This window comes from Colias eurytheme, chromosome 11, assembly GCF_061535395.1.
Source record: "Colias eurytheme isolate Ceu_HAF_F1 chromosome 11, ilColEury1 Martin Lab GWU primary, whole genome shotgun sequence".
Taxonomy (NCBI): domain Eukaryota; kingdom Metazoa; phylum Arthropoda; class Insecta; order Lepidoptera; family Pieridae; genus Colias; species Colias eurytheme.
The window spans coordinates 4,108,351-4,121,250 of record NC_142990.1 but is presented as its reverse complement, the minus strand read 5'-3'; the positions used below and the strand labels follow the sequence as shown (position 1 = coordinate 4,121,250).

Genomic DNA, 12,900 nt, shown 5'->3' with positions numbered 1-12,900 from the left:
CTAGAGCGAGCAGCCTCACGAAGCAATTGCTGCGCGTAGCAGCTCGGTCAGTAGTGGTATGTACGAGGCTTGGCCGAGCAAAGTAACGTATGATGTCACTTTCTTCAGCCTAGCCTAGCCTAGCTGTTGAATTTTGTGGGCCAGCTTTATGAAACACGTTAGAGCAAATCAGGTGGTGACGTGTAGAATGAAATATGGTCAGAAAAGTCGTATTAAAATAATGTTACAAAAAATTGGATAAGAAATTCATTTCTATAATCTCCATTTTTAAATTTTTCGAGAATTTATCGTATCAAGTGTGATTTTACCTGCTTAAATTCATATAATAACGTGTTTATTATAATAATGTGATTTTTAGTGATATGCTAAAATTGTGTGAATAAAAATATATTTACATTGAACATTTATTTCTTTATTTCCAATTTAAACATTTGTGTTCAATTAGACGTTACTAATATGTAATTAGTGATTACAAATAAAGCACTATTATAATGTAACGGATGATCGAACCATAAACATTTCATTAAAAATTATAACAAAACAAAAACTGATTTCACGTACTTAATCAAGGCTAATAATGACTAGAAATAATATCTACATACTTATAAAGTATCCTGTATGCGCAAATAGGATGAATTAGCATAATAAGAGGATTGTTTTTTTTTTTTACAATTTGATTAATTTGAAAATTACACCCGTAGAAATAGGTCGGGAGATACAGACGCAAAATATTGGGTCATCTGTACCAGTACGGCGGTTCTTCAGGGGCGGCGGTTCTACGCAATGACAAAAAGAAAAATGATGGTCAGAGCGCTGGTACCGGCGCGGGCGGTCTAGTCGGTTATATTTTCTGTCAGTATCTCTCGGCTTAAATGTACTTATTCTTGAGTGACAGACTATATTTTATATATTTTGTTTTAACTCTTTGTCATTACGACTTACAAAACTTATATTTAGTTGTAAATAATCTACAACAGTAACAAATTAGAACGATAAAATATTCTATTATTTACGCATGTTGAAATGCACTTTGAAAATTACACGATTACAGAAACTAAACGAGGCCTTAATACAATTCAGTGTTGAAAATCTTTTATGATACCATCTGTTTCAAACAAAAGGTCGAATCTACGTCTTTATCTAAATATAATGAATCCATTTACGCCTTTAAGTCTATTTTACTATGGTTATAATTATAATAAATATATCTCAGATTCTGTCTATTTATTACATCAATAAACTACAGAATTATAACAACAATCCCCATTGTTTTTGTGAAGTTAGCACATCTAGTTTGCGTGAACCATAATTTGCAACGGCTTTATTAAATCTTACGCTTTATCGGTGATCTTGATTAAATTAAAGTTGTAATAAACATTGCGTTGCTAAAATTTTATTTGACTGTGTAGTAACAACCAGAAGAGATAAATTATAGTTTTGGCTTCTCACAGTCTAAGCTCAGTCTATATTCCTTTCTTGATCTAACATTCACGTTCTACGATCTATTTTTGGTTAACAGAACAATGTCTGTCATGTTCATCAATCAAAAGGTTATGATTTAACCCGCGCATCTATTTGTAGATTAGCAGATAAGTAATAGTTGTATTCATCTATTCTTGTAAATTTCTAAACTACATTGAAAAAGGAGGTATTGCTTGATCCGCCTTGATAATCCATGAGTTAAAGTGTATTCGGTTATATCTGTACGATCTTTCTCTTGGAATAGAACGTTTTATAACAGCAATACCTATTTAGCAATATTTGTTTAAAGATGTACTATATTCTTACTACAGTTAAGTAAACTTATTTTTTTTAGAAACCTTACCTGAAATTTTACTGAGGGTTTCATGTTGTGCCTGGTTCTTTTTTAGACTACTTCTTCATTCACCTTGTTGACCTGCAAAAAGAAAATATAATTATAAACTTATTGTTATTGTAGGTCAGTATTTTTATAAATCTTTATTCAATAACGGAGAGTGGTAGAAGGTTGAAAACGCTACTCTTCCAACATCAACTTCTAAATGAATGTCAAATCGATATAACAAGTATATTTTATAGAATAAAAGCGATTGTGATTAGCTCGTTTTCAAATTCATTATTTCGACCTAGAAATTTTATAGTTTGACTATCCGCTAAAAGTAATTACCAAAATTAAATGCCATAACAAAAATAAAGATAAAGCATTGCTCTTAAGATTGGAATCACCGGATACTGGTAATAAAACAGTCGTTTATTGAAATAATGTTTCAAGTAATTGTTTTAAATCTAAATTTCAAATCATTTATTATAATATAGGTTGGCAATTAAATGTCAGGGTATAAACCGTATAAAGTATAAACACATGTATAAAGGCTCTGTACTTTGTACACCTAATATAAGTTTCCTCAACCCGAAGACATAGTGAATCACTAGTGATTTGAACAGAGATTGTAACTAATCAAAACACTAACTACATAATACTTTTAATGTCTTGAACAGCAGTAACATGTCTTTACGGCTAATAGATTTCACAGCGACCGTATGCATATAACGCGTGCACGCGCTCCAATCTTCATTATCGGCCACATTTATATAATATTATCTGATGTACTTGGGACTCTTGGGAGTAATAGAGTATCATTATCTTCGCTTCCATTATAATTTGTTGGGCAGAACATTCGAGAAATATGGTGTTATGAAATGCTAAAGAAAGGAGAACCGGCGAGTATCCCGTACGCATCACTCTCTGCGTAAATAGAGCCTGACGTATGATATAATGTGTTATAGCCGACATTATACCACAGATTATACAGAGATAGACACGGCGATGTTACTTAATGTGCGCAACCGACTTAATTAACGTATCTATCTTTGAGAACCTTTAATTAGTATTTAGAGCAAATAATTCCAAAATTGAAATCGTATACCTATAAAATATTTTGATCGTAATTACACGAATTAGGTTTATACCATAATATATCGAATTATAGCATAATAGCCGATTTTGCACTAAATGAATAAATGTTAATAGTGTAATTAACATTTAATTTATGGCGTATTCTGCAACATTGATATATACAGCAAAAATGTAACGGGTTGAGATGAAGCCGAATTATATTATATGGTTATTACGCTTAATGGCATTTTTATTTAAATAGAATAATTCAAAAACCAATAAAGTAATTAATCAAAAAAAGTAGACATAATAATGCTGAAATTTGAGATTTTACAGATGACATAATTTTATGCAACGATTCTTGACTTTCGCATCTGATAAAGGCTTAAGATGTATATTGGATTGAAGGACAGTACACGTTTGCATATTATATTAAACTAGTGTTATGAAACTATGTTTCTGATCGAATTAATTATCATTTTATAGAATCTCATTTGTATGAAGAATGTACGTGACCGTGATTTGTTTTTATGCCGTGATAACAAGTTAGATGTGTGATACCTACTTAACAAAATAGCTGATGTTTACTTTTTTAACTATAAATAAAAACCGGCCAAGTGCGAGTCGGGCTCGCGCACAAAGGGTTCCGTAGCAGCAAATATAATAAATTACAGTTAAATCAACCTATCTCAAAAACTATAAGAGATACTTTGATCAAACCAAAAATCGTTGAAAGAGTTAATTAGCATGCATCACCTCTATTTTTTTTAGAATTTTATACCCCGTAGTTATAAAAATAGAGGGGGGGGGACATACTTTTTACGACTTTGAGAGCTGATATCTCAAAAACCGTTCACTTTAAGAAAAATGTTTTTTAGAAAACTTTATATCATTTTAAAAGACCTTTCCATTGATACCCCACACGGGTATGTACATCGAAAAAAAAAATTTCATCCCTCAGTTACATGTATGGGGGGCCCCACCCCCAATTCTTTTTTTTACTATTTAGTGTCATATTTTTGTAGCGGTTCATACAACACATATTCCCATCAAATTTCATCACTGTAGTACTTATAGTTTCCGAGTAAATCGGCTGTGACAGACGGACAGACGGACAGACGGACAGACGGACATGACGAAACTATAAGGGTTCCGTTTTTGCCATTTTGGCTACGGAACCCTAAAAAGCATATAAGTCAAAACATATTAAAATATACCATCTCTATATACCTACTCTATTTTAGATTCGGAAAATAAGTAAGTACTTATATTGAAATAGAAAACCTATAGGAACATTTGTAACATGAAATAATCACAAATAGGTTTAAAAAAAAACTTAATATTTTCAAAATCATAATATGTTACAATTCCCCTTTCGCATAGTAGGTAATATAAGATTTTATACATCGATAACATTTACCTTATTGTATTCGAGATTGTTTCCACCATAATAGTTAAGCATGTCAATAAAATTTGTCTTCACAATGCTACTCATATTCAATTTACAACGCTTTGTCAAATTTTAATATAAATTGAAACATATCGTGGTCAATATCTATAAGCTAGATAAAGTGGTTTTGTTGTTTAAACAATTAAAGCCGCAAAAAATAATAAAAATTGACGCTTTGTCATTTTTGTATTGTAGGAATATTTTACTAATTCAGTAGGTATGTTAGGAACTACTTTTCTTACAATAAATTAAATATATAATCAATCTTTTAATGTGTGTGTTTGGATCTTGGTTTGGATAATTAGAAGCTAAGAATGATATTAGAACTTGGAAAGATATGTCAATATGTCAATTTTCAGCAAATTGACATATTCCATAACTGAATGTAATGTTGTATTTCCTGTTACTAAAGGTGCGAAGACCACATTGTATTCAATTTTATGCTATGTAAAATAATACTGACTGTATCCTTTGTTGGAAAATCATAAATAAATAAATAATGTCACGCAGGGTCCACCCGGGTAGGCGTTTTTTTTTTTTTTAATTTAATTATGTATCTATATTATTGTGTTACTGTCGAATGTTTATTTTTTATGAATACTACCTTTTGCGCGTTCGGCTTTGCTCGCGTAGTCTGAGAAAATTATTACTCTAACTCCTAACGATATATAAAAAAAACTAGGTTTCCGCCTGCGGCTTCGCCCGCGCAGTCAAAGAAAAACCCGCATAGTTCCCGTTACAGTGGGATTTCCGGGATTGCGTCATTTTCCCGGGATAAAAAGTAGCCTATGTCCTTTCTCGGGTATCAAAATATCTCCATACCAAATTTCATGAAAATTGGTTCAGTAGTTTAGGCGTGATTGAGTAACAGACAGACAGACAGAGTTACTTTCGCATTTATAATATTATATATGGATTATATATTATACTATATTAGTATGGATAATCCTTTTCTAATAAATAGTACGTTGCTTAAAATACCTATAAGATATCCTTGTGCATTTATCGGGGCTATTAACCCCTGTTTCTGTTTTACAATAATGTGGGGTTAACGCTCTAGGAAATTAAAAATAGTTAAATTGTACCACTGACAGACATGATTCCTTATATGGTAGCGGAAATCATTTATTCAAATAAATGTAAATTAACCGTAGGTACTAAATTTCAATATTGTTTGCAATTATGTTCCTGTTTGTTGATATTATCTCCAAATAATTTGTTATTATAATTTATAACATAATATATCTAATAATATAAATACGCATCCCAACAAGCAAATACGAAAGTTATCTAAGTGTAATAAAAAATTATAAATACTATCCTATTATTAATATTCTAAAACCATACAACACTAATTACGGTTCAAGTGAAAGTCGTCTTTATTTTTTATGTAGTGAATTGTGTAGTCTGTTCAGGACTAGAATAAAATAAAACTAAAGGTGATCGCAGACTTTGGCAGGACCGCACGCGCCGTAGACACCGAATTCGAATTCGTTATAGTTACTTATAGTCCAGGCTGAACCTTCAGGGGCCTTAGACAAAGTAACAATTAAAAAACGATAACGAAGTTAGAAAAGGCAAAAATGTATGGGATTGACATACGCCGCGTTAGATCACGTGTTCTATCTAATGTCAATCCCATACATTTTTCCTTTTCTAACTTCGTTATCGTTTTTTAATTGTTACTTTGTCTACGGGCCCAGTTCACCTATATGTCCGCATTAGGATTCATTAGCTCTTCTGGTTAACATCGAGCGATATCACAAAAAAAGCGCAGAACTTCATATTATAAAGAAAATTCGTGCGGTGCGGCCCAAATCTGCGTTCACCTTTAATCGTAACCAAATTACCCGTGCCTTATTAGCTACGTGCATTTCAAAATTAAACTAAATCTGAGCACCCGAGCACGTAGTGTTTGTAATCAGCTGTTATTCTGACGTTGGTAGTATTTTTAATGATTACCTTTGTGCATAATATGTACTTCTAAGCACAATTGGGCAACTTTTTAATGATCCTGTACAATTCGCATTGTTACATAATTTTTCTTAGAATAAGCCACGGGTCAAGAGGAAGAGTAAGCCAATTTAAAAAAGTGAAATCCCATGTCCCCTGGTACAGTAAGGGCCAAGGGGCAGATGCAATATACCTACATCTGTTTCACTTATCGATTGTCTTTAGGGATAAGGATCAGCCTTGTGTGACCTGCCAGACCGAGACATTTTTTTTCTTCGTCTCCACCGGGAATCGAGACCAGAACCCCTCGGTGTTACGCTCACGCATCAACCACTGTACCAAGGAGGCGGTAAGCCAATTAGGCTCTTCTTAAATAACAAATCAAGTTTTTTATACGAAGAAATATCTTATAAATTTATCATTAATATTTTATTGAAATGATGCTTCATTATCGACTCTTCGTTATTAAATACTATTAACCTTATATAATTAATTAATGTTACATGATATTATAAATAATGAATATTACATGTTTCTTATCAAATAACATACCAAATCCCACCCAGAAATCAATGAGATAACACATTAAATATTTCCTTTCAGAAAAGCCATAAAAACATCCATTCACCTGAACAATATTCCGATCAAATGCCAAACATACAACAGTACCTACAACACCAAGTACGGCTTTAATTGCTTTAATCAACAGCATTCCGGACGATTATCAATCTCGTGATAATCACCAAACCATATCATTGATCTGATGTTAACTTTATATAAATCTGCCTTAAAATAGGACATCGCTGATCTAATTGGTAAACCAGTTACCTTATTAGTTACGCGTAATCGATATAATCACGTATCATCAATTATTGCTAATTTACCCACTCTTTATATGCAGATATAAGTCAGACATGCTATACGTGTAGAATATTTTCCTAAAAGAGCGTCCAACTCATAAATTGAATTTCTAAATACCTATGCGTCTCTATGAAATAACTCAGTGTTCCTTGTAGGGACGCTTGTGAAATGCATTTTTGCTGCCAATTCTGTATAAACTTTATCTTGTAAACGATATCTGCATTTTTAGAACGTCTCAACAAATATCGATGTGTCATTGAACTTAAATTTGGTTATATTTAAAATGTAGAATATAAAGTCAAGGTTAATTAAATGCAGATGGTTTTAGAATTATACAATCTATTACGCCGAACATAAAAATAAACTTAACATTCAATATTTTTCCAAGAAAAACAAATTGCGTTTTACTTTTTTCTATAATACACCTACGCGTATTAAGTCGCATAGCTGAGTACAATAATTACGAGATCGGTTATTCAAATAGTTTCCAGTATGTTAATTATGTTTTATAAGCAATTGTAGGTAGTTACAGCTTCGTATTGTTTATCGTCGATTTCTTTCTTTATTGAATATCTAACATTATTCTTAACTATAATTGGAACCTGCATGACTATGAGATAAATTCAAACAATACATTTAATGAATTCCACTGATATCAAAATATAATTAATCGTGTACTTTTACTGTTAAATTATAAGATTGTATTTTAATCTTCTTCTAAATAATTATAATTAAAATATATACTTCGTTTTGCACCTTTTCCAGTTCCTTTTTACACATAGGTATATTTTTTGAAATCTAGAAGTCGGAAATATCATCTTCCAAAATGAGATAAAAATATCGAAGGTTACTATAAACAACAAGCTGTGCCCCGCGGTTTTACCCGCATTGATTCGCTCCTGTTGGTCTTGGCGTGATGATAGCCTTCCTCGATATGGACTATCTAACACCGAAATAATTTTTCAAGTCGAATCAATAGTTCCTCAGATTAGCGGGTTAAAACAAACAAACTCTTCAGCTTTATAATCTTAATATATATAAATCTCGTGTCACAATGTTTGTCCTCAATGGACTCCTAAACCACTTAACCGATTATAATAAAATTCGCACACCATGTGCAGTTCGATCCAACTTGAGAGATAGGATAGTTTAAACTTTAAACATGTAGGTACCACGGGCGAAGCCGGGGCGGACCACTAGTATTAGTATAGATTGTGTTACAGACAGGAAGTAAAGCTTGTACACATGATAATTTAATGATATTGATGAAAATTTAATTATTTGCAGTAACAAGATTATGACGTCGATCTGACAATTCCACAAACAAATTACCACGTAATAAATTAGCATAAACAAGTAGCGTGCTCTACGAATATGAATTAATTACGCCTAGCTTCTTAGAAATGCGTTAGCGAATATCAATACAATATATGTATTATGTAAATCAATAAATCAATGTGGACTTCATTTTTTATTATACTGGTTTACTCGACATATTCTTCGTCATTGATTTGGGCAGCAAAATGAATAATTTACGCATAATTCTTAAATATCAGAACAATTACGTTAAATGTCATCTTTAAAAGCTAAAACCTGTAATAAAACCTTGTTTTGACAATTTAATGTATTAATCGGACGACTGTCATGTCAGAAAACTAACTAGACAGATAAAATTTTATATAATTGAGTAGTTTCTGCTTAAAGTTCATGACATTTTTATATCAACTCTATAATTTCTGACTGTCGAATGTCTTTTGTTTGTTTCTGAATGTCGGTTCGTTATTTTATCGATATGAAGATCTTGCTCTTAAAAAAATTGACTAACACAAACAGATTACTTAAAATAAATAAATTAACATACACTTAGATTCAAATTAGTTACTCTCTTATATCGGGCTGCAAGGAAGGTACATTATTTCGATAAATCGAATCGATATAAAAATTTTCAACGCATTATCGCAGAAGATGTTGCACAAATTAACACATACTTGAACAAGAAGATTACGCAAAATATATAAATAAGCATACACTTAGAATTCGAATCAAGTCCTTAGCCCCAACCTTTACCTATATAATAACTCAAAGAGAATTATTATTAAAACAAAAACGAGCGTAATTACTATGACATCACTTAACTGCAAGGTTAATCGAGACCAAGATGATCTGGCATTGACATCGCGTATGCTAATTTATGCTGGAGACGATGTTTGTGTTTTATCTTTTTAAAACGTTAAAAGCTTAACCTCTGCATTCAATATGTTCTATATTCATGATAAAAAATACATATTTTAAGAATCTAAAATTGGATAGAAAGTAATCAATGATATCCAACTTTTAAGGTCCTAACGAGTAGATATTATCTAATAATCAATTTTTGAAAATTTGGTACTTAACTACTGGGACTCTTAGATGTTTATAAATCTTATGAAATATGCACCAATGTAACGTTTATATTACAATAGATAAGAGCTTACAATGTAAGCTATAAAAACATTTATTATTCTGAGCCAGTTCTTTATAATATGACATGTCAAATTAGCATTGAGGTATACAAGGTAGGTTAGTGCATTACCATTCTGATATAAATATTAAATATTGCCTTATATCCATGTTAAAACAATGGAAATTCTTTATCGCCTTGCCTGCTAGTTGATACGCGTGAATGATTGCCTGTAATTGTACTAAATGCTTGTATTAAATAATAAATCAATCAAAAATAACCATATAATTGTATGAAACTTTAAATAGTCACTAAACATCTACTCAAATGGTCAATTAGTCAACACCTAGAGACTTAGTCGATTGGTGAATATTTTCATGTGATATGTGTGTGTTTTATTTCTAAAAAAAATTGTTCTCAGAAGACGCGATAAAAATTGTAAATTATCAAAGCTTTTTCTGATTTTTTTAATTTTTAGTAAACTGATTTTTTCAGTCTAAGTGCATTGTCTTTTACATTATACCTATTGTTGTTTTTTTCTTATAGCCAATTTAAGTTTTTTTTGTATAATCAATTAGTTTAAATCATAATAGTTTTATACTAATTGATTATACAACCTTTAGTGACATATCACACTAGCGGATTGCGAGCGGTTTCAAAGCGGAGCGGGTGCGCAACGAATACGTTGCGGTTGCGCAGCGAATTCGTTGCGGACGCGTGGCAGATGCGCAACGTTTACGTCGCAGTCATGTACACTCATTAACAAAATGGAATCCGTGCTGGTTGTTACTTATAACTTGTGATAGTATAATAATTATGAGATCATTATTTTTTACGAGTTTCATAACATGTTAATGTTTAGGGTATTGTTTTATCTATTAAATCTTGGTCGAAATGCAATCAGATAACTTAATTGCTCATTAAGAAAGTTCATTAGTGAAATAAATGTTAAAGCTCCTTAACTAAAACAGGGCTATCTTATTATTAGATAAATAGCAGTGAATAGAAAATTTTATCAAGCAACCAGCAACTCACTATCACTTTGCTCATAATTAGGTTCACAAAATCTCTTTATAACATACGTTGCTATGGGAGAGATTATACTGGTCAGTCGTTACATACTTTTGGAATGTATGGTACATTCTAAAAGTCCTAGTAATTCAATTTTATAGCACCTTTTTTTAACAACTCCAGTTGTTATTACATCTTTAGTTAACTGTTAAGTAAGTGCATTTCCACAGTACGGTTAAAAAATTGAGTGCTACAGAAACGATGGAAATATTGAATGGAAGTTAGGCAAGGCGGAAGGGCTGGCTTTTGTGCGAGAGTATACAAAATGACGCGTCCGCAACGAATTCGCTGCGCAACCGCGGCGTGTTCGTTGCGCGCCCGCAACGTATTCGTTGCGCACCCGCTCCGCTTTGAAACCGCTCGCAATCCGCTAGTGTGATATGGCACTTAGACCTAAAATAAGGAAAATTAATGAAAGATTAAAAACAGAAACCAACAAAATATTAAATGGCTGTACCTCTACGTAATGAATCAGACACTTAAAAAAGTACATAATTGTATCTTAATTGTATATATTTACTAGCGCTCCGCCCCGGCTTCGCCCGTGGTACATATGAAAAATAGATGTTGGCCGATTCTTAGACTTACCCGATATGCACAGAAAATTTCATGAGAATCGGTCCACCCGTTTCGGAGGAGTATGCAAACTAACATTGTGACACGAGAATTTTATATATAAGTGACATATCACACTAGCGGATTGCGAGCGGTTTCAAAGCGGAGCGGGTGCGCAACGAATACGTTGCGGTTGCGCAGCGAATTCGTTGCGGACGCGTGGCAGATGCGCAACGTTTACGTCGCAGTCATGTACACTCATTAACAAAATGGAATCCGTGCTGGTTGTTACTTATAACTTGTGATAGTATAATAATTATGAGATCATTATTTTTTACGAGTTTCATAACATGTTAATGTTTAGGGTATTGTTTTATCTATTAAATCTTGGTCGAAATGCAATCAGATAACTTAATTGCTCATTAAGAAAGTTCATTAGTGAAATAAATGTTAAAGCTCCTTAACTAAAACAGGGCTATCTTATTATTAGATAAATAGCAGTGAATAGAAAATTTTATCAAGCAACCAGCAACTCACTATCACTTTGCTCATAATTAGGTTCACAAAATCTCTTTATAACATACGTTGCTATGGGAGAGATTATACTGGTCAGTCGTTACATACTTTTGGAATGTATGGTACATTCTAAAAGTCCTAGTAATTCAATTTTATAGCACCTTTTTTTAACAACTCCAGTTGTTATTACATCTTTAGTTAACTGTTAAGTAAGTGCATTTCCACAGTACGGTTAAAAAATTGAGTGCTACAGAAACGATGGAAATATTGAATGGAAGTTAGGCAAGGCGGAAGGGCTGGCTTTTGTGCGAGAGTATACAAAATGACGCGTCCGCAACGAATTCGCTGCGCAACCGCGGCGTGTTCGTTGCGCGCCCGCAACGTATTCGTTGCGCACCCGCTCCGCTTTGAAACCGCTCGCAATCCGCTAGTGTGATATGGCACTTATTTATGACACATACTTTGACCTTTATGAGACCAAATTGCGAACAGATTTTATTAATGATCCTTTATAACAGGGAAGTAATCAATTTCTATCTGAGCTAGATCGATTACAAATATTATTATAAAGTAGCTTGCTAATCTGTTTTTGAACAAAAAGCTGCCTTGGTACCTAGCTGATCAACTTTTGTTACAAAGTTTGTAATTTTGCTGTTAAGATTTAAAATATATTAAATTGAAAAGAGTGTACAAGACAGCTTTTCAAAACATTATTGGAATATCCAAGTAGATCAGTCATGCACTTCCATATTGTTTTAAGAACGAGCAACTACTTTTAAGAAGTACCTAATCTCTTTATAAGAAAGAGAAGGTACCTCTAGTAAAGTGTTTTGTTTATTCAAAGCGCTATCTTAGTCTTTACTTATTATTATCTTAAAATATAAGTGGAATAATAAAATGAAGAATCCAGATAAACGCCTTATTTTCCAAGAAACATGTTTAATACATCGATTATTATAGTTACTAGTCAAGTTACTTACATTATATCCACTCCAATTAATAACACATGTAAAATTGTATACTTTAACAATTTACAATCTTCAGTATGGGAAAAAGCTTCATAGTATAAGCTTAGAGCTTTCGTCATTCGAATATACCATTTAGTTATGAAATGATTCTACAGAATACGTTACATTTTATAACAGTAAAGGCACTGTAAAATAATGAAATAATATATTT

At 32.3% G+C, this 12,900-nt stretch overlaps 1 protein-coding gene across 1 annotated transcript in view; it reads right to left on the bottom strand.

Annotated features, from left to right (window-relative positions):
* The window catches only part of GV1 (nuclear protein GV1), a 30,761-nt gene that overhangs the window by 2,871 nt on the left and 14,990 nt on the right, over positions 1-12,900 (bottom strand). Inside the window, exon 2 of the mRNA XM_090107486.1 lies at positions 1,826-1,897. Coding sequence (XP_089963612.1) covers positions 1,826-1,849 — 24 coding nt within the window. The 5' untranslated portion in view covers positions 1,850-1,897. The remainder of the gene's footprint in view (positions 1-1,825; positions 1,898-12,900) is intronic.